General features: G+C 36.1%; 1 protein-coding gene across 1 annotated transcript in view; it reads right to left on the reverse strand.

Moving 5' to 3' along the window:
- Window positions 1–27128, reverse strand: part of LOC149797120 (hemicentin-2-like) — a 287779-nt gene that overhangs the window by 54937 nt on the left and 205714 nt on the right. The window contains exons 20-22 of the mRNA XM_089961792.1: window positions 26941–27053; window positions 24086–24260; window positions 18463–18611 (exon numbers count right to left, since the gene is read on the reverse strand). Of these exons, the coding sequence (XP_089817918.1) occupies window positions 18463–18611; window positions 24086–24260; window positions 26941–27053 (437 nt within the window). The remainder of the gene's footprint in view (window positions 1–18462; window positions 18612–24085; window positions 24261–26940; window positions 27054–27128) is intronic.

Below are 27128 nucleotides of genomic sequence, written 5' to 3' on the forward strand. Positions count from 1 at the left end.
AAATTCAACAACATCATCTCCGCCCTCATTTAACAATTTTGCGCTTTCATTATAATCTTTTATTACATCATAACAACGCTGATCGTCCACAGATGGTGCTACCAAATACAACTTATTCCATTTCATCCACTTCATTATTAAATTAAGTAACAACTGTGTCTTGCCACTTCCAGATGGACCTATAATAATCATACGAACAGAATTTGGTAGTGCTGCGTGATGCTTAACTGGTTCTCGTCATTTTGTAGCAGAAAAGTCAGTGATTTCCATTAGAAAAGATATACAAAGAATATGGATTTATATTGTGTGAAATGTAGGGGGCGCACACCGACAAGTGATCTAACAACCATCACAACAAAAAATAATATATCTGTGGTTACGGGCAAGTGTGAGCGATGCGGTACAAAGAAATTTAAATTTATTTCCACTGGCAAGTCAGGTGAAAAACCAAAGCCAAAGTCAAAGTCAAAATCAAAACCAAAGTCAAAACCAAAGCCAAAGTCAAGTAAAACAAAAAAGCAACACAGGGGTGATATTGCAGCAAAATTAACAAAAACACCTCCCAGGATATAATTACTGCGGCCCTGGAACCAGACTTGATATCAGACTTGATGACCAAGATCAACCAAAACCAGGTGAGTATCCGACAAACGCTATTGATAAGGCATGTCATGCTCATGATGTAGCTTATAATAGTAAAAATCTACAAGATAGGCATCTAGCGGATGTGAAATTAATTCACGCGTTAAATTCCATCACTGATAAATCTCTCAAGGAAAAATTAGCTAGTTGGTTAATAAAATCCGCAATGAAAGGTAAATTAGCGCTAGGTGCTGGTAATTAATTATAATGGAGTCGATTTATTATTCCCCAAAAGGATATTGGAGGGGTAGTGCAGCAATTAGTAAACTCGCTGAAGCAGCAAAAGTTACACTCGTTACTGCTAAAAATGGCAAATTTACCAACCACCGCCTAAACAAATTCACTTTGCGCATTTCAATGTTAGTGTGCCAAATGAAGTTCATCAGGCTGACATATCATTTCTGCCACATGATACCATTAAAATCCGAAGACGTCAAAACACATACAAATATGCGTTAACTGTAGTTGATGTTGTAAGTAGATACAAAGATGCAGAACTGTTAACGACTAAAACATCATCTGAAGTAGCCAATGCTTTTGAATGAATTTATCAACGAGGTGGTCTACGATGGCCAAAGTTGTTACAAGTTGATCCTGGCAAAGAATTTCAGGGCGCAGTATCATTGCTGATGAAACAACATAACGTTACCATCAGACAAGGGGATACTGCAATTCATTGTGATCAGGCAATTGTTGAACGATTTAATCGAACACTTGCTGAACGGTTATTTGGATATCAATACGCGAAGGAATTCATTCAGGACAAGAGATTAGGCGAATGGGTCGCAAGGTTGCCAGGTGTGATAACTGCATTAAATAATGAAATTACTCGAACAACCAACATGAAACCTATTAACGCAATTACCCAAAAAAATATACCACAACAACGTGATTTTTCAGCACAACCAATACTGGGTGATGTCACTGTAAGATATTTATATGAACCAGGTGAACTTGAAGGTGGTAAAAAAAGAGCGACTGATCCCATCTGGAGCATCACTACACACAAGATATCTAACATAACTAGATCTACTGGTAGACCAGCAATCTACAGGTTGGATTCGACTGCTCCTCAACGTGGGTTTACACGTGAACAATTACAAGTAATTCCCGAGGACACACAATAACTACCCAAATCACTTAACTAGCAACACGACTTCGATTACACTCAAGACAGGTCAGCATCACATTTTCGCGTGTATGACCAAGACGATTATCTTTTCTATCTACGGTGAATTGTCTTGGATGCTTACCTGAATACTGCCATAACATTACACAATTACAGCTCGCACAGTGATTATTCTGCTGTTGCTTCAGTGTCATAATAAATTCAACATCAAGGTCAAATTCTCTGTTATTTTTTTTGTCACTGTTTGTAACCAGCTAATTTTTTTCTTATTACATCATTGTTGCATTCATTATTAATTTCAACAGCTATTGACTCATCCAAGACAATCCTTCATAGTTGAGATATTCTTCTGACTCTGGACACAGCCAAGTAAACTAAGTTTGACCACTCGATTCGATCATCAACGATCCAAACAACTGTATCAGAGATAGTTAGTCCTTGAGAGGAATGTATCGTCATTGCGTATCCTAGCATCCATGGGGATTTATCAGCACACAGTTCATCTTCAACAACACTGACATCAACTGCAACAACATCATTTAATACTAAATTCTGTTTCTCTGTCTGTCCTGGTATATCAATGTCGATATTCTGTAACCGCGTATCAGCTGGTCTATAACATAATGGCACTGGCAGTGTTGGGAATTTCTCTTTGTGTAATTGAAATAACTGCCATTGAAGTGTGTCTCTATCTTTCGACTTGCCACTATCAAATTGTTTGGTTTCCACGTTTTCCCAAAGTCGTTCAAGGAAGTTTCTGAAATCACCTCGCGCATAATTTCACACTGAATTTTATTCGGTTGCAGTCTGATTAATTTCTTAAATTCCTTTAATTCTGCATCGACAGATCTATGATCATCAGTCACTACTTTGTAATAATCAACAAATTTCTTCAACCAATCGTGTGGGGATGGTCCAACAAACGGAGGTGGCTGACCATGATCGCCGCACATTATCACAGCTGTATTTTTTGTTAATAACCAATCGAGAAATGTTTTTAATGTTTCTAACGGTACCGTACATATTTCATCCCAGATAATAACCTTTGGAATATATTTCTTCCCCATTCGTTCTGGAGTCCACACACCACCGCTGTATCTGAAAAAGCTGTGATAAGTACTAGAATTGACTCCTTGTTGTTTCATCTCCCTGGCAAGTCTGTGTGTTGGTGTTAGCACAATCATATCTGAAGATTTTCCACGAAATATTCGATTACTCGAGTTGTCTTACCAGAACCTCCCGCCCCGTTCAAATAAACAGTCTTGTGTCTGGATACTGGATCGTACACAGATGGTGCATTCGACATTTCTGATAATTCTGATTTACAAAAACTATCTTTAACTGCAACATCAGCGGATTCACAATAACAATGTAACATTTCTTTTTTTATTCTCCACGAGCTCCATGCTTCATCGTTGCTTGTGAAACAAGCCAGTAATTCTGAATATTTTTTATCGATATAAAATGAATCCGTTGCAACTCTAACTGCAGTGTCAGGAAATCTATTTATCATCGATAGTAAATTTATAGAAACATAAGCGAGCATCGAAGATCTTAAATGGGTGTACTGAGGCAATTCTCCTTCGATGTAACTAACAACTGTGCCCAACTTTGTTCTGTCAGACAAGTAAGCGTCTTCCCGATTACAAAATATATTTCTCGCAGTGGTATCATTAATTATAAAATCAAATTCAGCATCATCCATAATTAATCGTGAGTGATGCCGTTTATGATCATACGCACCACCCTGAGTAAATTTACCGATTATTCTTCTACCGAGTTCCTTTGCGGTTTTTTCACTGTTGTTGAGTTTAATCTTAAGAATATTAACAATGACATCCATGGACAGGTCCAGATATTCCTGTTTGCATTCTTCGAGACTGATATGCTCCGGTGTTGGTAACCAAACCGAAGTCTGTTTTCAGTATGATATAATTGCTTCACTGACAACCAAAGATATCAATATTTTACTGTCAAGCATATATCGTAATAACACTATTGGCCCCCAACGTTTCTCCGAAAAATGTCTGCCAAACCAAACATAACAAATCGGATGAATATTCATAGTGAATTCAAATGACGTTACAAGAGCAAATCCTGTCAGGGAAAAATGGGGTAATGGACCATTAATCGATACTCTTACCATCTCATGACAAGGATGACCAAACCTCGCAAAATATCCAGCACACTCGCCCGTCCCAAAAAAACTTCTGGGATAACACGCGGTCATGTCCACGGAAATCATCTCGTTCATATTATACTTGGTGTTCCACAAACCGCCGTGTCCATATTCGATACAACTATCCTGGACATCTTCAAGGAACTCAGCATGTGTTAGTCTCCATGAATTTTTCTCTCTCGTGGCATGGGCAGCAACTGACAGGATTGTAAAATAATTAGTTAATAACTGCTCAGTATTTTCTGAATACTTCTGTGCGAGTTTTCTCATTTCTTCGTGGAGAGATTCTTTACGATATAATTCGCCGTTAGGTTTTACAAATTGATCATACTCGCCTTCTTCGGAACTTTTAAACAACCATACTGACACAGGGTTGTTTTTGCTTATTCAGCTTATAACATCAAATATTCCACTTGACGAGTAATATCTCACAACACGATTTTGTGGAAATATTGTGACTGCATTGGTCCAATCATGAGCGTTGTGATCAATGATATTTATTGGAGCTCCGTTCCAATTATATTTTGATTTGTATAATACTTCCCCTGTTATCGCTGTTACGGTTATGGGGAATCTTAATGCTTTTTCTAACTCGGCAACATCGTTTATTGACGCTACTGTATCCTTAACTGATTCAGCCCATCTGTTTATTTTTTCACGTCACAGATCAGTTAAACCGTTTCCACGCTTCGCATTTGTACAATATTCTATTACTCGCTCGGCTACACAATTCAGCTTTGAAAATCTCATCGAGGTAAGATTATTAATGTTGGGTTTTTTATCGGATAAATTCCATAAATGACCGCTGTTACAGGATACGCTCGAGCGTAATATGTTCTGTCAATCCCAGTCAGCATTCCTGGTTTCGAATCTTTATTTAACAGAGCGGTTTTTCCACCAGCAAGGACAGGGTCACGTTTGTCACGGATAATCCAAGTAGCATCATCTGAGTGCACAATAAACTTTATTCTGAAATGGTATTTCTGATTGAGGTAATCGATGATTGTTTTCGCTCATGTATCGCTCATTGTAGCATCAATGACTTTGTCGGCATTGACTTCGTCTATGTTGGGTATAATTTTGAATGTGGACCACACATGAGATGCTCCATCATTACGAAATTCTTTTTTGGCATCCCTGATTATATTAAACAGATCAGTCAGGGCTTGCCTTCGCGAATCATGGGTTAGTCTGTCGAGATCAAATCTAGAAGTTTTCCGGGGCTTGATTGCAGATAATCTCACAAACATTTAAATAAGAAATATATATATATATATATATATATATATATATATATATATATATATAATGAATCATTGCAAGTGGCTCAAGGTAGGATCTGTGACTGTTCGTAACAAATCATGCAGAAAAGAATTCTGCGGAGAACATTCCCAAAGCATCCAATGGGGGGGTTCAGGACCAATACCATGTCTGCAATGTGGTATTAGGGTCAGGGGTAAAACACAATTGTGCGCAAATTGCGGGGTTAAGCGATACCGTGAACTTAAAAGATATTATAACAAAAAATAAAAATGATGCGTTGAAATGTGAGCGCGATTATATAACTAAGTTCTCAGACAAATATAAATTAGACAAATAACATTATTATATAAAATGAACCAGGAATTTGTCCGACACCCCATCATCAAGAATTATGAAGCGAATCGTAATGGTGAAATTAGAAATTGCAGGTTGAAAAAAAACAGTTGGTTTTGTTAGTAATGCTGGTTATCTTAGATTTAGTGTTGGGGGCAAGAAAACTTATCACTGTCATTGTTTCGTATTTGAGGTTTATCACGGAGTGATCGAAGATGGTTTTGTGATCGATCATATAGATAATAATAAATTTAACAATAATTTATCTAACCTACAAGCCATCTCACAGAGCGAAAATTCTGCACGAGGAGGTACTGGTAAATTTGTAAAAACTCCCAGAGTTGTCAGATCTCTCAACATAAGCACCGGTGAAGAAAGAATATTTAAGTCAATGTATGCAGCTAGCAAGTATTTTGGTATTCAGTCGCATTCGGTTAAATTTGTTGCAGAAAATAGAATCAAATCAACGTTTTCATATAAATTTAATAGCTGGATCTCATTTCGTTATGTAGATGCAGATAACGGAGATAACTCTGCAGTGGCTGTGTAAAAGTCAATGATGCAGTTATCCCCTTGACGAGTCAAGGTCATTACCTGTAAATATATTATCCAGCGAGTAGAACTGTATACATTTTTTTTTACACAGCCAATTGTATGCAAACTAGCAGCAGTCTATTTTCACCTGAGTTTTGATAAAACAATTGTCAGTCCAGGTAAATGTTTTGTCAAGGAGATTGCACAACACAAAGGTAATATACATTATCCAGCGGTGGGCAGAACTGTATACAGTTTTTCACAGCCAAATGTAACCGTCTTATTGTATAAACACTAGCAGCAGTCTATTTTCGCATTAACACTTCCGCGTTTGATAAAATCAACAACTGTCAGTACAGGTAAATGTTATTTTCACAAAATCTAATTCAGAACTTATAATCTAGTTCAGAACTTAAAATCTAGTTCAGAACAGAACTTCAGCTGCCAGCTCTGTCAATAGTTACCTATATGATGTTTTTTAAATCTTATATTCTCAGATGCGACCATGGTGTAGTGGTTAGCTCAGCCGACTTTTGTCCCTGACTTATCGCTGCCTTCAGATCGAATCTCGTCATGGACATATGTCGACGGTGCCAATTATTATGGTTTTTATGGTGGGGGGACCCAGCAAGGGCCCTTCATGTACATATCCTCCACGTTAAATCGTGGGGGTGACGTTTTATCACCCCCTGGGATTTAATTCGGGGGGGGGTATGTACATGAAAACACAGACAGCCTTCTGAATACTCTAACATTTCGCCTCGCTTTCGCTTAGAGAATTCGCTGGAGGTATGTTTGTGAATATGCCCCCCAAAAATAAACAGTTGCCTTGGATGCAGAAAGCTCTACCTCACATGGGTCCCACAAAAACAAAACATTCAGAAGGAATGAGGCCAAAAAGAAACGGTCACGAAGGATGCCGAGAATCGACAAGAAACAATCTGTAAAACAAAAGTCTCCAAGGACTTAAAGTCTGAAAGGACCTTCGTGGAGACACACAGGCCAGAGCAAGACCCATGACTGATAACCGCTCATCAAGACAACTGTTTATTTTTTCTTTTAAATAGATAATTATATAAATATGAACTACGAAAATATCAATCAAGTAATTGTTGCTTTTAAAAAATTAGAAGAAAACAAAATTAATATATCTGATGAATTAAATCCTGAAAAATTCATGTCTGATTTTGAAGCACTATATGAGGCTAAAGTGGAAGGTCGGTATATTTTGCCCGCTCAGTATAAATTTATAAAGAGAATCCAGACAGCGTTGTATCACTGGCTACAACACAAGAACAGCAACTAGATGAATTTGTCCCTCTCTCCCTTGCAATCGAAAAAATCAGATTAGCGTTATCCGAAGAATACGAAGCCAGGAAGGTAATTAGTATGCGTGCAAGACAGCTGAGAAAAATTATATCAGATCGTGAGTTAGATCCCCTTGATGAAATTACTGGGAAATGAAGTCAGGTACATGGAAATGAAATCGAACGTAGAGTCAGTCTCGCACTGACAGAAAAAAAAATATTTTACCCACATTTTTTTTACCCACATCAATCTGACCTGCATCAATCTGATAAGTTATTTTCACTTGTATCATCTGCATCTGGATCTGCAGGGTTAAATAGTATTTCCTTAAGTTGACTAAGTGTAATGCAGGAGTGCGCGTAATTTAAAATCTGATCTCTATCACATGTGATCACACAGATACGTTTTTGCCGCAGTTCATCTAACTGTTCCTGCATTAATAAAAAGTCTTCATTACCGAATACATCAATAACTAAATCAACTGTGCTGACGGGGGACTGCGTAAACACCTCCTTGATGTATTTTTCAAGTGCTTGCTTGTCTTGTATAAAAACTTTCACGTGCTGGTACATATATGATACTTGTTTGATTTAATTAGAAATCAGGGTCTGTCAGGAATAAAATTCTTCACAGGTATATTTTTTTACTGAATTTGTGCAGAATTAGCAAATCGGATGACTTTCATGATTTTGAAAGCATATTAACCCTTCCGAATTAGCAAATCGGACGATTTTCATGATTCTGTCAGGCATATTACCCTTCAGAATTAGCAAATCGGACAATTTTCATGATTCTGTCAGGCATATTACCCTTCAGAATTAGCAAATCGGACAATTTTTCAGTAAAAATTCCCTGTCAGATAATCAACATCATCAAAGTTTTTTTACTATAAGAAATTTTATTTTTCGCGGAAAATACTGATTTTTCATGATTCTGACAGGCATATTACCCTGCGGAATTACCAAATCGGACGATTTTCATGATTTTGTCAGGCATATTACCCTGTGGAATTAGCAAATCGGACAATTTTCATGATTCTGTCAGGCATATTACCCTGCGGAATTAGCAAATTGGACAATTTTCATGATTCTGTCAGGCATATTACCCTGCGGAATTAGCAAATCGGACGATTTTCATGATTTTGAAAGTATATTAACCCTTCAGAATTAGCAAATCGGACAATGTGTACAAAATATATATAAATAAAATATTTACTGTTGCTTGTGCACAAAAAATAAAATTATTATACTTGCTTGTGAATTTCGGTCGATTTTCATGACTTTGACAGGCAAATTACCCTTCCGAATTAGCAAATCGGACGATTTTCATGATTTTGACAGGCATATTACCCTTCCAAATTAGCAAATCGGACGATTTTCATGATTTTGACAGGCATATTACCCTGCAGAATTAAGAAATTTGACAGTTTTTCAGTAAAAAATAAATTGATTATAATTCTGAGCGATAGTAAAACACCCTGACTGTCAGAATTTTTTTTTTGAAGATTGAAAATCTTTACAACAGAAATCTTCAGGAAGGAAATCCTTAGGATTTCACAAGTAGATTAATATGTAGAGTTTCATTTCTTAAATCCAGAAGGTGGCCAGACTGGTCTGTTAGTTTGAAATTTATTCTTGATAACAGCGGATTATAACACTGCAGATAAACCTGATTGATCGGCTCTTGCACAATCAGATATCCAGGTGGTATATCTTTCAGGGTGAATGAATAAAGAACAAATCCTTGCTGTGCTTGATTTGATACTGTGGTGTCCGTGCTGCAGCTGCCATCGATTACATCACACACAAGATTGACCGCAACCACTTCGGTTATATTTACGATGCCAGGAGACACATGCCGGCCTGTCCTTCGGGGTCATTGTTGTGCCGGAGAATAGTCACTGGTGGCAGTGTTTTTTTGTACTGTGCGAGTATATCAGGAAAATATTCATCAATGACATCATTGACTGACTTTTTGAGTTCGTTTGGTTAAATATACCCTGGAAATTTAAATGTTGGAATATCATCTATGCGTGTTTTATACCTATTTGCAAAATCTACTCTGGCAGAACCCTCCTTAGCAGCTAACACTGGTCAACAGTGAAATCATTACTGACTTGAAAAGGCCCTAATCTGTAGTATTTTGGTGTGCCGAACACGAATATAACAGTGAAAAATTTGTATTGGCTCTCGTTTTGAAGATATTCATATACCTCATTTTCTATGTTTCACTGTGTAAATTCCTAAAGTAGGACTGCAGCAACATCCGGAATAATGATGTAACATTGCATAATACCATCATGCTCACATCATCCACAGTTGATTGCATCATTTTCTGATGCAATGCAATACTAATGCCATGCGGCTGCTGAAGTAAGTTGACGTCAGCAGTGTACTATACATGTGTAGGCCTATTATACTAATGCCAGGCGGCTGCTGAAGCTGACGTAAGCAGTGTACTATATAAAGCCCAATCAGATAGGTTCAGCATTTAAAATATTTTAGACGTTGTGCGAGACAGTTCAAGCTACTGTTACATAAAACTTATTATTTTATCCATTTACGTACAATAAAGAACAGTAATGCCTCGAAAGTGTGTTAATACCGCGGACAATTTTTGCTATATTTGTGGGGAAGTGACATTTGCCAACCAGAAGAAAAGTATCAATTCTCAAGTGAAGAAGGCATATCATCTTTACTTCGGATGCAAGGTTGGTGACCAAGACAAGCCTTGGGCTCCGCATATATGCTGTGCTACATGTACAACACAGCTTTCACAGTGGTTGAATTGCAAAAGGTCATCAATGCCGTTTGCAGTCCCAATGGTGTGGAGAGAGCCAAGCAACCACCTAAATGACTGTTACTTCTGCTTGGTTCCTCCTCTTTCCGACGGAATAACGAAGCGAAAGAAGTCGAGAATAGTCTACCCAAACATTCCGTCTGCATTGAGACCAGTTCCACATGGTGAGGGACTTCCTATTCCAGAACCTCCAGCAGAATATTCTCTTGATTCATCTGACGAAGACAAAGGTGAGTCGACCTGTTCTTCTCCTGGTCCATCAGCATGCAGTGATCCAGATTTTCACTGTGGTGCATCATCAACCCCACACAGAATAACACAGGAAGAACTAAATGACCTGATTCGTGATTTGAACAAGGCAGAATTGCTAGGATCAAGACTCCAACAATGGAATCTTCTAGAAGAAGATGTCACAATTACTGCATATCGAAAGCGCCACCAGCAATTGGAGCCTTTCTTCAGAAAGGAAAGTAATCTGATATTCTGTTCCGATATTGAGGGCCTCATGAATGCTTTAAAAATCACTCATGACCCACAAGAATGGAGACTATTTGTGGACTCTTCGAAACTGAGTCTCAAGGCTGTGCTTTTGCACAATGGAAACATTCTTCCATCTATTCCAGTAGCGTATGCTGTCCACATGAAAGAGACATACGATAACTTAAGGCAGCTACTGAATTCCATTGAGTATAACAAGTACAGCTGGCACCTCTGTGGTGATTTGAAGGTAGTTGCCCTTTTAATGGGACTGCAGCAAGGATATACAAAATACATGTGTTTCTTATGCGAGTGGGATAGCCGAGCAAGGGAAATGCACTACATGAGGAAGGAATGGACTCACAGGCAGAATGTAGCCATTGGAGAGAAGAATATCCAACACCCAGCTCTGGTTGAGGCTCAGAAAATCTTGCTACCACCCCTTCACATCAAACTAGGTTTGATGAAGAACTTCGTGAAAGCCATTGACCGGACTTTGCCAGCATTCCGATACCTGCATGAAAAATTCCCTCGACTCAGCGAAGCAAAGATTAAAGAGGGAGTTTTTGTGGGTCCTCAGATTCGAGAGCTTTTCAAAGATGACCGGTTCAACAACTTGCTGGAAGGTGACGCGAAACAAGCATGGAATGCTTTTCGCCTAGTTTCTACAAACTTCCTCGGAAATGTTAGGGCAGAAAACTATAAGGAACTAGTAGAAGACATGTTGATGAAGTATAAGAAACTTGGCTGCAATATGTCTCTAAAGATTCACTTCCTTCATTCCCATTTGGATTTCTTTCCTAGCAACTGTGGTATTGTTAGTGATGAACACGGCGAATGTTTTCATCAAGATATCGCAACAATGGAACAAAGATACCAGGGAAAATGGTCCACTACAATGCTGGCTGACTACTGCTGGACACTCCTCAGAGATGCTCCCGAACAGCTGTACAAGAGACAGGCGAAGAAATCTAAGATGTAGTCAATGACTTGATTTTTTATAGGTAGGCTATTACAGTTTTACTATTGGAATGCATTTCGTTATGTAAACATTAATTTCTTGCAGATTACAAAAAAACTAGAGCCAATTTTGCAATTTGACTGTCATATTCGTGTTCAGCACATAAAAATTGATAAGAATTGACTAATTTTATTTCAGTAACATGACTTTTGTAAAAATTTGTTGTCCAGTGTAATACACTCTGAATAAATCGCAGATTAAACAATTCCATATCATGTGCAATTTCATTTAATATTTCTATGCGTTTGATAACTGAGGTTTTGAACGATAAATCAAAAATATGTTCTTGAAAATTCTGCTGTAGTCGTTGTAGTTGTGTTTTATGTTCTTGATTAATGATTTTAATATGTTCAGTGATATAATCTGGTTTAATAATTCAAATTTCGCATTGTAGGGACTTTGTTCATAAACAGACCACTCTATATCACCCTTACCGGATGAAAAATCATTGCTCAACGTTTTTTTTTTTATTCCAAGTAAAAATTGTTGGTATGATGGTTTAATTTCGTGGTATGAAGTCTTATCCGTGACATAGTCAGACTTTTTCGGTTCTGGTGGTATCGGTGGTGCTTCGGATGGAATTTCAGGCCATCCTAACACTGTTCTGATTGAACTCTGATATATATCTACAGCGTAGTCTGGGGTACAGGGTTGGTTCATGAACAGTTATTGCTATCTTGGATTCTTTTCCTGTGATAATTTTTATTCTCCGTTGCAATTCCTCGTTGATTTCTTCGATTTGATAAGACCGGGTTGGTATTCCAATGACGTTCCAGTCGGGAGTACCATCGGGTTTATTTTTATGTGCAAAAACAAACAAATTTTTGGCTGGTAATCCACCAAACGATTTTGATCTGATATTGGGCCAACTGTGGTATACTCGTAATTGTGCTAGTGCGATTTCTTTCACGGGAATTGCAGTTGGGAAATTAATACTAAATTCAGGGTTAGTCGAACTTACCGTTATCATAGAAATTCTCTTGGGGGTTGTATTTTCGACTATTATTATTTATCTTTGTTGTCTTCAAATGGCGGGTGCAGTCTTCGTATATCTTCACCATTAACGCGAATTCGGATTCTGATATTGTTGTATCATCAATGCTTGATGATATCGATGACGATAATTTTGAGTATGCGGCTGTGGCTGTGTTTAGTTGTATGACATAATCGTGCAATTCTGTGCTCGTGCACGAGGACATTTTTTTCGCGATTATATTAAAAACCTCTGCGATGGCAGTTGATGAAGAGACGATTGTTACTACGATTGTTACTGGTGTTAATGCTGATAATACTACTCCGGTGGATGCAACTAACGCGGATACCGAGTATACTAACACATCAATGATGACTGCTCGCCGTTTATATTTTTTTACTTTTTGGTTGTATTTGTCGATGAGGGTTTTTAACTCTGATTGCCATTCGTGTACTTGATCGTATTTATATTGTTGCGCATCCAATGTTGTTGTTGATGCTGTCGTTGGTGACTTTGTCAAGGGGGTCATTTATTATCTTACGCAGTAAACAATTGAGGTGTTACAGCTACAAATTCCAAACACCACCAGTAAGATATTGCGTTTTATGTCTCATCGTCTGCTTCCATCATAAATTACTCTTCGGTTCCGCTATTTATTATTATAGTCGCAACCCCAGAAAATTTATCGGTGGAATGTCGTCACAAGGGATATTTTTCTGTGAAAATATCAAATTTTGCAGCACTGAACACAGAAAACCTATACACGCCAGTGACTGTTGCGGTGTATTTGATAGTATTATTTTTTTAGACCATGTTGCAAATCCAGATGATACCGTGTATACTATGTTGGTAAAATGCCCGGGGGCAACTCCAGGTGGGAATTTAATCAAATTGGTTTTATTAACGATATCAGCAATCCCACTTATGATATCCTGCTGTGTTTGTTTGATCGTGTCAATGTCGGTTTTGATACCCTGCTGTGTTTGTTTGATCGTGTCAATGTTGGTTTTGATATCAGAAAGTTTTATATCAACAGTGAGCGGAGAGCCAAAGAATTCATCTGCGGTTCTTTGATGGTTTCTGCGAAATCTTGAAAACGTGCCCACGTGAACGTCATACTCAGCCCGCAGCGTGGATACTTCACGGTCAATGGTGCAGTAGTTAATGTCTACGTATCTTTTTGTCACTGCATCTTCGTCGAATGTTGGATCCACTAACGCTGTTATCTTGTTCCCGTTCATGTTGAGTTCACCTGTCATTGTGTCACCGGTATTTTTTAAGCGATTAGTTACACTTGCTGCGATTTGGTCTCTGATGGTTGTAAACGATATACTTGAATCCCTGATTTTTCCGTTGTCAATAAACACAGGAATGTTATCCGGGACAGCTCCGAGAACCCTGATAATTATGTCATTTAAATTGATATTACTGGTTTTTAGTTTTCCATATCGGTCCTGAAAAATAACAACTTCATCTGGGTCTGTCCCGGATAATGATAAAAGATTATAGATTTCATCTTTGGTCGGATATTTTGATAAATCTACATCACCGCGTTTTTTTATCTTTGCTTCGATGAGAGATCTTCCGTAGATATCTACCATTATTCTCTTAAGGATTGTTGAAATCGGCCCACCGTATACTCGTGCACGACTTTATGAGGTGGTTTGGTTGATTTTGATATCGCGTCGAGAACATTTAATACCTCATGGCCACATATCGGTGGATCGGTTAATGTTTGTGTTGGTAGCATTGAATACCAGATTGGAGTGCTTTGCACTCTTGGAGCACTTTGCACATATTTAAGGAATTCAACTGGCAGTGCTAACCCATACGAATCGAAATAGATAATTCCACGTGGATCGATCGTGTAAGCAACTCCTTCCTAGACCATCACTGTTATCAAGATTAATAATTCCGGTTTCTGGATTATTCAGTTGTTGTAGTAATTGATCTCGCATAAAGACGCCTTTGAAATTTTTATATCTAATTGTTTAGCAACATCGAGCAAATAAAAATTTGACATTGGGAGAAAACCAGCGGTTTTCAGAACCATTTTGGGTACCATGAAGGCGGAGTTCCTGGAAGTCTTAGACCCCGTCCTTTTCTTTGATATCCTTTTCCAGTTGCTTTTTTTTAATGCCATCCCAGCAGCTGTTCCAACAGCTCCTAATGCAGCTGCTTTTGCGACAGCTGGGGGAGCAGCAGCTATCAGTGCTGGTATTGCTGCGAGAAGTGGAAATATACCACCGGTTTTAACCATATCCTTGATAGCTTTGGGAGCGAAATCAAATTGAACTCCGGTTTTTGCTTGCTTCGCTTTATTGAAACGTTTTAGTTGGGTTTTAGTCAGCGATAACTTGTTTGGACCACCATTAACAATTTGATCGTTTTTTAGTGTTATCACCGCCGCACATACTTTTGCGTTTTTCGATTGTAATTTTTTTATCTGACCAGAAGTCAAAGTGACATTAACGTGACTATATGACATTTTATAATAAACGCGATTGATCTAATTGTCTACACATTGTTTTAACAATGTTACATGTTTTCTACTGGTGCATCAATAACTCTCATTCGGCCACCAACACCTTCAAGTAACATTGTTTTATCACTGAGTATAACAGCAATTGCTCTGTAATTAGCTACTTCAGCCACATTTCTATTCACTTGAACTCTGAAATGCACATCAACGACAGAATGTCTAGTTAAATCAAGATGCTCCAGTGAGAAGTAATAGATTGGATAATATGACATAAAATCCAATTGTGATATTTGCAAACCAGTATCGATATTTAGATCACGCGCTAGATATTTCATCAAGCGATGATATACACGTGCAACATGATAATAAGCAAAATTTAATTGTATATTCTCAGATGGTTCTTGATGCCCGTTTATTCTTAAAGAAACATCAGTAACACCGAGTGGATCAAATATCATGTGACTCCGTAACTGTGAGTTTATTCGTGTAATAACCTGAAGAGCAATGAAAATATGTTGCGGTGCAGAAACTCCCTGCTGTGATGCTATATGCCATGTAAATAAACCATTAATATTACTTTGAGCACTATCTGTGGTTACTGTAAGCCATAATAATAACGATTTACCACCTTGATCCATAAAAGAAAGCAGTCGCTGTTCTTCAGCAATTGTCGAGGTCATTACCGGCATCCACAACGAAAGTTTTTTCAACACTACCTTACCAGCATCACCCATGGGTCGCCATAAAGCATCATTATCATCATTTTTTCTAAAAAACGCAACCGTATGTTTTGCTCCGAAGATTACCTTTCGGATATCTCTGCAAAATCCAAAGATGTGGGACAGTGGAATGGCACACGAAAAATTTCTACGACCAGCGCCTAACATTTGTCTATGCGCATGAAAACCTAAATTAAATTCTGTATTAGCACCGTGAACCACCGGCCACACATCAGCGTCGGCACTGTCGGCAAAGTTTCTTGGTTGTCTAATATTGTACTGATCACTGTTAGGAAAATCAGAAGTGTCCTTGGCAAACATCATTGATGGACCAGCTGATGTTGTATAATCATCAGAATATCTTGCTAAACCTATTATTGTTGTAGCCACATCAACATTGTTCTCAATTGACTCAATTTTTTTTCCGTCAATGAGATACGCAGCGCTTTCAAACAAAGCCATAATTCTATTATTGTCAAAACTGATTTTAACCTCATTTCCATATACTGTATCATCTGTTTTTATAATTTCACCTGCTACTTCAATAAACGCTTCAGTGGGTAAGAAATATCTACTTGTGTCTTGAACTTGCAATTCAATTTGTCCTCGTTTATCTGGTTCTCGTGCGTCATAAGAATAATACTGAAAATCACGTACTGATTCGTCCTTGAGTAATGGTGCATCCATGTTGAACGCTGGGTCAGATTGACATTTAAACATTTTATTATAATTTGTTATCTTCTAAAACGAGGACCGCTTCCTGACACCAGACTTGTATTTATTTGTTCAGCCCCTTGATTTATCAACTCAGCTAGTTTTTGATTTGCAGCTTGTTTTATTACTTTACTAACATCTGCAGGTATCACTTCGGTACTTGGTAATTTCACCGGTGGTTTTGGCCTGCGTATTAATCGTGCTAGTCTGTCCTTGATTGCCATGATCTCTTTACTGGCAGCGCCACCAACAGCACCACTAGCTTTATCACGAATAACGTCAATAGCTTTCATTGATAATTGTTTTGCGATCGGTATTGCTTTAGGAGCCATTCCCGCAAATAAGCCTTGAACAACATTACCAAATCCATCTCTGTAAGTTATTTTGTATACTGGCAATTGCGAACTTACCACCCTGACCCTAACTGGTCTACGATGGGATTCGTGTATGATCATTTTATATAATTATTTATTTATCTAACAACTAGTCACTGTGATAGTCATCAATGAGCTCATTAATAAGTTCTCGGTAGATACCAGTATCCATGATACTTCCTTGAAATAATCGTCTGCAAATATCAGCTGCTTCATTAATTATTTCTGGTGAGTTATTCCCAGCTCGCTTCCCTCCTATGAGAACTTCTAGCCATTGCAATACATTGATGATATTGTTAGGACAGTCAATACAACCACTTCCTGAGAACCCATCACCGGATTTTTTACCCGGGTCGGGCAATTCTTGTCGTCATCTCTGTGACCGAAATTTCACTGACGGTGTTTCAACCCCTTTTATTTTATTAACCTGATGAACAAAATCTTCATATTCTTGCTTTTGTTTTTTAGTGATGATTTTTGGAATATCTTTAAGCTCACGAAATACTCTTGCGTTCCACTCGTGTTCTGGAGTATTATGAAATTCTGGCTTTAGTAGCTGACTTCTTAGTTGATATCCCACCGCCGCGACACTAACAGGATCCTTTAGTATTTCCACGTAACCATCCTGAGTAAAATATCTAGTTTTTATTTCTGATTTAGGTAGTTTATCGACAATATTTTTAACATCACCGATTTCGGTGCGTGTTTGATTAGCAGCTTCTACAGCTTCAGCAATTTGAGTTGGCAAGGTTTTGATAACATCTCACGATGCCACCGTAGCCTCTGCAGTTTTCTTTGATAATTGAAGAAGACCCTCTTTGTCAGCCTCAATATCTCCCATGATACCCGTCACAATTTTACTGGTATCTTTTGTAATGGGTTTAAATAATTGTTCTGCACCTTCTGTAAACTCAACTTGCGCTTCTTGTCTTGCTCGAAGTTTTTCTTTGACAGAATCCCTCACAGGAAGAAATTTTTTAATTGCTTTTAGCTGCTCTCAAGCTAGTCTAGTAGTATATGCTTCTCCAATATTAGCCATTATTTGTTATAACAATTTTCAATTTTATTAGCAGGGAGGGCGACGACAACAAATTGGTTCATTTTTTTTAATCGAAGTGCCATTAATAGGTTTTTCAACCAGAAACCGTATTTAGACTAACTCAGGAGGACCTCCTGGGAGGTTTCTCCCTCCAAAGGTTCCTCTTGAAACGCAGTCGACGGTTTATTTCCAGTTGAAACCCTTTCTTTTTGGAGGGTTTATTTCGACATTTGGAACCTTCTAAATTTTGTAGGATTCACCCCCCCTGCTGCTACCTGTATTATATATAGACTTATAATGCTGACTCTTTAATATATTTAGAAATACTGAATTGCCCCTTTATTGTATGAAGGATAAGCAGGGGTGAGATTTTGAATCAATTAACAATCTTTCCAGTTAAATGTTGATCTGTAATCAATTTGTACTGAGACTACTTTTGTCCAGCCTAGAAAATAGTGTTAGAACCAAAGCCTTACCCCACTTTGTCCTTCTGGATAGAAAGTGTCTGAATCAATTGGTTTCCACTTCATTTCTGGTGCTGGATCCCCAGAAGCTCTGCAACTAATAACTGCTCCACCATTCTCTTCTCCAGTAGTATTACGAACCTCAATAATGTCAGGAAGAACTGTAATAAAAGCAATTCTCTTTAAACTTGAATTTTCTACAAATCTGAAAGGAATGATGTTAAAATTATCAACCTGCCTCATGTTTGCTATATTACAGTGCCTCAATTTTGATCTGTATTAAAATTAACAAAATGGCAAAATGTTTAATTAATTCATTAAATGTCATAATTTCTCCCGTACTGAAATTTCTCATGGATTCCGTATGGAATACTTATGGAATCTGTATGGAAGAGATATGGACTGAAAAACTTATGGAATCAGACAATTTATTCCATATCACTTCCATAAGTACTTCACAGCAAATGAAAATTCCATATGGAATAAAGTTGCAACTTTAATCCATAAGCACTTTTTTCCATATGGACAGCAGGCTCATGTATTAAATAGCGTCATGGAAAATACTCTCTGAAGAATCAATAACCTAAACTATCTGATTCAAATAGAAATATTGGTGGGAGTTAGGGTACATGTATATGTCAGTGTAGCTGATGTGGAAGGATGAATATATACTCATATAAATTTGAAGAAACGTATGTATGTCAGTTTTCTTTAATTTATTTCCACAGATGTTTAAAAACAAAGATATGACCAAAAAAGTAGAGAAAATGTAAACATGATCAGAAAATTAATAGCTGGTGGTACAAGCATAGATGAATCTTTGGAAAATTTGGTGCAAGGTGGATTTTGGGCTTGATCTGATGTTTATTCTAAAAAGTAATTTTGTTGGCTTCCTATTAAAATATGCTCTATACAAATCATATCCTAGTGAAAATGTGACTTAAATTTCAGCAAAATCAATGAACATTTCTCGACATTCACTCAAATGTCCTTTTTCACTAAAATTATGGTATTTTAGGAGATTTTACCAAAATGTCTGAAAATATCAGTGAAATTTTCTGATTGAAATTTCACCGACTCAGCTAACATTTCTGAAAATATCAGTGGAAATTTGTGATTGAAATTTCACTGAGAGTTTGTCAAAAATTCTAAAAATATAGTGATATTTTGTGATTGTAATATCACTTACATTTTAGTAAAAAAATATCAGTAAGAAATAATAAAATTTATTTTTTTTTCTTGTGCAATTTGAATGATTTTCAGCAGCATTTATATTCCGTTTCTGAAAGCTGTAATTGTATTCTATATTTTTGTCACAATAACTTCTTTCGATATCTTTTTGTATTATATTTCTTTATCAAATTTTGTTATTGTTGTTGTTGTATTTTTTTTTAACTTAAATGGATTTAATTACCCTCAAACAAGTTTTCTTGTTTTCTGTTTTAAATCAGAATATCGCTTTTCTCCTCACCTGAATCTGATTTTCCTCAATACGGAACCTCTTTTTAATATTGTCTCCAAAACTTTTTTAAATAATGCTCTATTCGGTCCCATTCTGCATTTGTATTTGTTCCATTTGTTATTTAAAGGATGATCGTTGTGAAGAGCTTTCTGATTGGTCAAAATTTTGTACTTGCCCAATGAACTGTTGCGTAACGGAAACAGATGGAAATGCTAAACATAGCAATTTGAGCGGGATACGAGTTTTAATAACCATTTGAAAAATGTGCGGCAATGAGAACAGCTTGAATGCAAAGTCGATGGGAACGTAATTGGTCAGTCTGTATGAAAACTGAACGCCAGGACTAGTATTTTGCTTTTTGTGCCATAAACAGCTCTACAGTAGCAGCTAACATGCTAAATAGGACAAGGAATTGAACCAGGATGATTTTGAAGTTATATAACTCAAAATTGATTAACTTCCAGGATGAATTTAAGGAGGGCAACGTATAGATCACTGGTGGGAATCGCTGCAAAATACCCATGTCTATCAAAGATCGTCATATCTTTGCGGAATGTTTTGGCCCAAACATAGAATCATCGTTCAATATCCTGAGGCATTATTGTGTATATATCAAAATATTCTAGGTGTGTTGGAATTCAGTGCAAAATAAGAGTACTTATATCATGATAAACGTTTGTCATGGCTGCTTATGGAACAAGGACTAATTCAAGAGACCACAACAGCATCATAGTTTGTACATTAATCAAAAATCAAGTTGCAGTACAAGTGATATGGTAGGCTTCTAGCATTTCTTATTTTCATGTCTCAAATGGATGTTTTCTGTAATTTTGCATTATTTTCACAGTTGAATTTTTCAATGCAGATTAATACTTTATGTTTTATATATGTTTATTTGTTCACAGATGCCTCTGCATACATTCCAGGCTTGATACTTTGATTTTTAAAATCAGTTATCTAGTGTCAATCCAGATTCTTCACATCATGTTGTACATAATGTAAGTATTGTATATAACAGATAAAAGGCCTCAAGGTAGATTAGCTCTGTAATTAATTAAGTTACCTTCTCTAAATAGTCATCATTATTATTATTATTATTATTATTAACTCCCATATCTATTGCCTTGGATGTCATATAATTACATCTGTAAAATAAATTCATGCAAATTTAATATCACCTTGGTTAATAAAGTCCTGTTTAATTCATATTCATTATTAATAAGAAACCTTCTGAAATGCATGAAAAACTTCTGAAACTTAAGTAAAATACTATATAATGATCAATATTTTAATGAAATCTCACAAAAGTTTTAGTCAAATATTTGTGAAATCTCACCAGACTTTTCACTGAAATGAAAAAGACTTAAGTGAAGCCATCAAGGATTAGGCTTTGTATGCGAGAAAGAAAATGAGGACAAGAAAAACCTAAATCTTATTTGATAATGTCCATCAAAATTAAATTTATGATCCATTTTAAAAATTATGGTGAATATTTATCATTGATTCCCAATAATGTCTTAGAATCATTTGGCAGTTATATAGAAATGTGAAGCAGATTTTTTTTATGGTTTAGACAGAAAGCGCTTAAAAACCCATCTGAAATCAGCCTTAAGTATGCCTAGAAAATTTCATATGGGATGAACTATTATGAAATTCCATAAGAACTATTTACAAATTCCATATGGACCATTTACAAATTCCATATGGTACATCTGCCAATTCCATATGGACTATTCACAAATTTCATATGGAGTATTGTCAAATTCCATATGGATTATTCACAAATTCCATATGGATTATTGCCAAATTCCATATGGATTATTCACAAATTCCATATGGATTACTGCCAAATTCCATATGGATTATTCACAAATTCCATATGGATTACTGCCAAATTCCATATGGATTACTGCCAAATTCCATATGGATTATTACCAAATTCCATATGGATTATTCACAAATTCCATATGGATTATTGCCAAATTCCATAAGGAATTTTAATTTTATTCCATCTGAACAACCTACAGATCTCATGGACTGATTTGCATATTCCATGAGATTTTCTGTATGGAGTACGTAAGAAATCCATAACCTTTCCATAAGGATACACTGAAATCCATAAGAGTGCTTCAACTATTGAATAAAAATGTTCATATGGATATTTCTGTAAAAGTACGTATGGATTCCATATCCAATCCATGTTGAAAATTTTGTACGGGTGGGCATGTAATGCTAAATTTTCGATTCAAGGAAAAGACTGGAACTTTTGATTCAGGCTATTTCTTGTCTCTATTTTTATTCCAATTTGTTCAACTTGGGTGTTTTCTTCGTTCATGACAAAAATCAATTAAATGAATAAAAGCTTAAGGTCTGTAATTCATAAAAGTTTAAAGATGAAATTAAATTTTTTTAAATTTCTTATTTAAAGGCACTGAAACTTTGTCTCTATGGTGGCATCAAGATTAGTCAATCAGATAGAAAATTACCTCATTAATATGCATGGATCTTGCTCATAATATACTTCATTTAATAAATGTATGACTGTTTAGCAAGTTTGATCACAATCTAATAATAATTATATATTTTTAAAAAAACAGCTGCTGTATTGTTCACAAGGTTGGCCAACTGGATGCAAGGTGACCTGATTGATATGCAAGAGCTCACTCATAATAACACTCAACCAAGAGGGGACCCAATTGGCCGAGTGGTCTAACATGCTCTCCATTACGGATCACTGCCATCTCACCTTTGTCTGCGTGGGTTCGAGTCTCAGATTCAGCCAATGTGAGAAAGCTTGCCAGTAGCTTCTCGTGGGTCGGTGGTTCTTTCCAGGGTTTTCCCGGGTTCTTCCTTCACCATTAATACTGGCCGCCATGTATAGCCTATCGTGTGCAGAAAAATGGCGTTAAACACTACTACAACTACTACAACACTCAACCAAGCTCTTGATGACATAGGCTGATTTACCAAGCTTGATCCAAGGCCACTTTGCCAACTTAACTTTAATTAAAATACAATTTTAAAAAAAACCTAGTCAAGAAAGAGGTAGAAGATATCATATGCAAGATCACCTCATGATATGAACAGGTCTAGCTCATACTAAAAATCATCCTTTATCTTGACAATAGCTGCCCATTTACTTATGATTAAAATTGGGTCAGAAATACAGTTCCATGACTGGTAAACTCAACAAATATATACAAGATCTCAAAAAATATGCACAGATCTTGCGCATAATAAAACACATTATATATGTTTATGATATCAGCTTATTTACTAAGTTTAATAAAAAATATGATCAGAAACAGAATTGCTAAAGTACTGAGAGATCAATACATCAGATGCCAAATCAAATTATAAAGTTTGTTTGTACTTCTACTCATGTGAGAGCTTAATGATGTAAGCCCATAAACCAAATTTTTTTCAAAATATGATCAGGAATAATTATACTTAGGACCAACTACATGATGTTTTTAGTGCAAACCCAATGTCACTATGACGTTCTGTTATAAATAAGTGTCAATAAGGTTTTCAAGATGATCACCTTGTTAGTCATATTTGATTTAGGTAAAATGAAAATAAATCTTTATGTGAAAATCCCATGTTGAGACAACCATCCATTCAATGGGGAAGTGACAGGATGATGAAGATCTTTAACACTAAGTTCATACTGAATGTAAGGTTGGCATCACTTCCATTCTGGATCAACAATGCATATCTTAAAGAAACTCTATTTGACTGTCCTTTCTAAACTAGTGATAAGATTTTCAAGATAGCCACCTAGTAGCCATTTTGGCTTGTTGAGGGGTTTCATTTTCATTTAGGACCAAACAGGTGTCATACGAAGACTGAGTGAAAATCTCCTTGTCAATGCAAAATTCCAGTCGTACGGAGTACAAATTTAACAAGATTTTTTAGATGGCCACCACAGCTGTCAGATTAACACTTTTCATTTCAGACAAACAACATAGTTTCAGCTTCACGGTAATCTACCCAATTGTTTATTAGAAGCATTAACAAACTTGTGAAAAGAGATAGATCAGAGATGACAAGCCATCACATAAGATCTTCTGGTTCATGGCCAGCACATTGCTGAAATCTGATTTTTTTTTAAAAAGCTGGCTGTATCACAATATTATTAATTTTATTGTGTTCAGAAAAATAACTGTGTACCTTGAACATCTAGTCTTGCATGGGCTTCTGCAAAACCTGCTTCATTTGAAGCCTGACATTTGTATTGACCTTCGTCGTCCTTTTTAAGGGGCTGAATTTTCAGCTCTCCATTTCGTTCATCAATGACAATTCTGTCAGAGTCCGTCAATAATGACCACTGGTTAGTAGTTCCCTCCTGGATGAAAGGCATGTTATTTAAATCAAAGAATTTTTCACAGCTATATATCTAAAGACCAATCTTTATTTTTTCACCAATGAAATAAGAACTATTATTTTAAATACTAAGTCTAAATGGTCATTTGATGTAAAAGAATCTGCCATACTTAAGTACACAATCACCTATATCTTTTCTAAATGGGCCAGAGGTTTAAAGATGCAACATAACACACAAAATAGTTGCTATATTTTTGTTCATCACCAGGTTTCTGACTATATGGACACCACTTTGCTTCAAATGACAAAAGTTCATAAATACATAAAGTACATGTACCATCTATTTCTGGGAATCCATGTTCCCACAGTGGACCTTAATCCTTTCACATGTCCATCCATGACATAGTGGTGATCATCAATTGCCAATGTCACGGCTTGTGGTAGATAGATTAGGTTTTATTGTCCCAGTTAGAAGTCACAGCAACATAATTATGTAATCTTGGATATCCACTACACTGTGTGGAATTTGCTCATATGCAGTACTTTGTGCACATACTGGTGGATATTAGCTTCCTTGATATGAATATTTGTAGAGGTAATAATAATAATAATGAGGACTTTGTATAGCGCCTAATCTTTAGAAGCTCTAAGCGCTTTACAACATTAGACAACACCTATAAGATAAAAAAACATATAATAATATTATTACAAAAACAAACACCATGAAATTAGAAAAAACATTAAAAAATAAAAAACATGCTGAGAATATTTCAGGTAGGAAACATTATTAGATCTTTAAGTTTGTTCTTGCAGTTGAAATAAGTGAGTTTTGAGAGCCCTCTTGAATGTGATCACTGTCTTTGTGTCTAAGTTCAGTGGGCAGTTCATTCCACGTTGCTGGGCCTAGGTATGCAAAAGAATGCTGTCCATATGATTTTGTTTTCATAGTGGGAATAGTGAGTATACAATTGTCAGACGAGGAGCATAAGTATCTTGCTGGTGTGTACACATGGGTGAGTGTTATCAATATTTTTTATTACATTTGCATCTAAAAATGAAACATGCATACTAGATGCAGTATAAGTAAATTTAATCGTCAGGTGAACACCTGACAATTAAATTTACTTATACTGCATCTAGTACGCATGTTTCGTGTTTCATTAGGAAACAAATATCCAACAATATGTGGAATATTCTTCATGTCATCCCATGTCATGTAAAAACGGTATACCATATAGCCAGGCCAAAAGATACTGACGCATTATTTCAGATGATTGTCAATTACAAAATTCTTTGAATAAATTACAGACATCATTTCCAAAATAGAAATTATCCTACATATATAACTGATTCTGCGCTGAACAAAGCCTGTAATCTTACTCAACATGATGCTTTAAACACAACAGAATGTAAAATAGAGAGAGATGAAATTCCTTTCACAATACAATATAATCCTTTATTACCTAATATAGGTCGTACAATTAATAAATATTATAGTCTCCTAAATTTATTAAATAAAACCAGTGTAAAATAACTTTACAAAATTAAACCAATTCTCGCCTATAGAAGACCCAAGAATTTGCAAGATTTTTTAATTAGAACTGACAGAAATTAAAAAAATACACTTTTCGTCATCTAAATGTTACAGACACCGGTGCTCTCAATGTCCAAACATAAGAGAAAGTACTTCTTTCAGTAGTGCTAATACAAAAGAGGTATTTTCTCTACATGATAACACTAACTGCATATCAACTGATGTGATTTGTTTGAAACCTGTAAAAAATGTATCATGCAATATGTTGGACAATTACTTCAACAAGTTTCTAAGAAAATGAATAATCATCGCCTTCATATAAAAAATTATAGAGATCCTCAGATTTCCTCTAATATTTCAACACACTTTAATATCAATAATCACTCTCTACTCGATTTTTCTTTCATGCCAATAGATATTGTGCATGATGACATGAATAGACTCATAAAAGAAACTTATTGGATTCATAAGTTAAATACTTTGTATCCTAACGGACTTAATGCCAATGCACTATATAAAATTGTATAAAATATTATTTGTAAAAGAATTGATGTGTTGTATATCCTTTATAAAAATATAATTGTATGTATGACTGTTTGTCTCTATTTTATTTTATTATTGTCATTAGTGGAGAATCAGCTGATGAAAGATTTGAACAAAATACTAAACGATATATGCAGGGGATATGACAGCAAGGATATTTTTAATTGTGACGAGACTGGTTTGTTTTTTAGACTATTACCAACATAGTGACAGATGATGTGATCTGTAACATAATTATAAAGAGTTTTAAAACTATATCAATGGTTGTTCTTAACATTCTTTTGAAAATGATGAAACAGTTTGTTTTACATTTATTTCACAACATGCATGTGATTTTTAATGAAAATATTATATATGTTTTAGAATTAAATGTACTTGTGACTTTCTTCATATGTATTTACTATTTGCATTTCTCATCCCCCTCTAGAAAAGCCACCTTCATTATAAGGCCACTTGCCTGCTGCAATAGGGGTGGCCTTATAAGAGGGGGACTACTGTATTAAAGTAATCTGTACAGTGGATGTGTTTTACTTAATCTTTTTACAGTTGGTATGTAGAAGTGCCAGATCTCCGATACTTTCGAAACTCTGAATTGAGGAAGAAAAGATCAAAATTTTAAAATTACCTTGTACCAAATGTATATTGGGACTGGATCTCCGCTGGCACGACAGAGCATGCTGAACTTGTCACCAGCCTTTGCAGTGCTGATGGTGGGAGGATTAACTATCTCAGGCTTAACTGTAATAAGTAAGCCATGCACAATGTAAAGACATCTTTTGTTATTAGGCATCAATATGTAAAATATAGACATCT

The sequence above is a fragment of the Sinohyriopsis cumingii genome, chromosome 6 (genome assembly GCF_028554795.1).
Source record: "Sinohyriopsis cumingii isolate HCF-2022 chromosome 6, ASM2855479v2, whole genome shotgun sequence".
NCBI lineage: Eukaryota > Metazoa > Mollusca > Bivalvia > Unionida > Unionidae > Sinohyriopsis > Sinohyriopsis cumingii.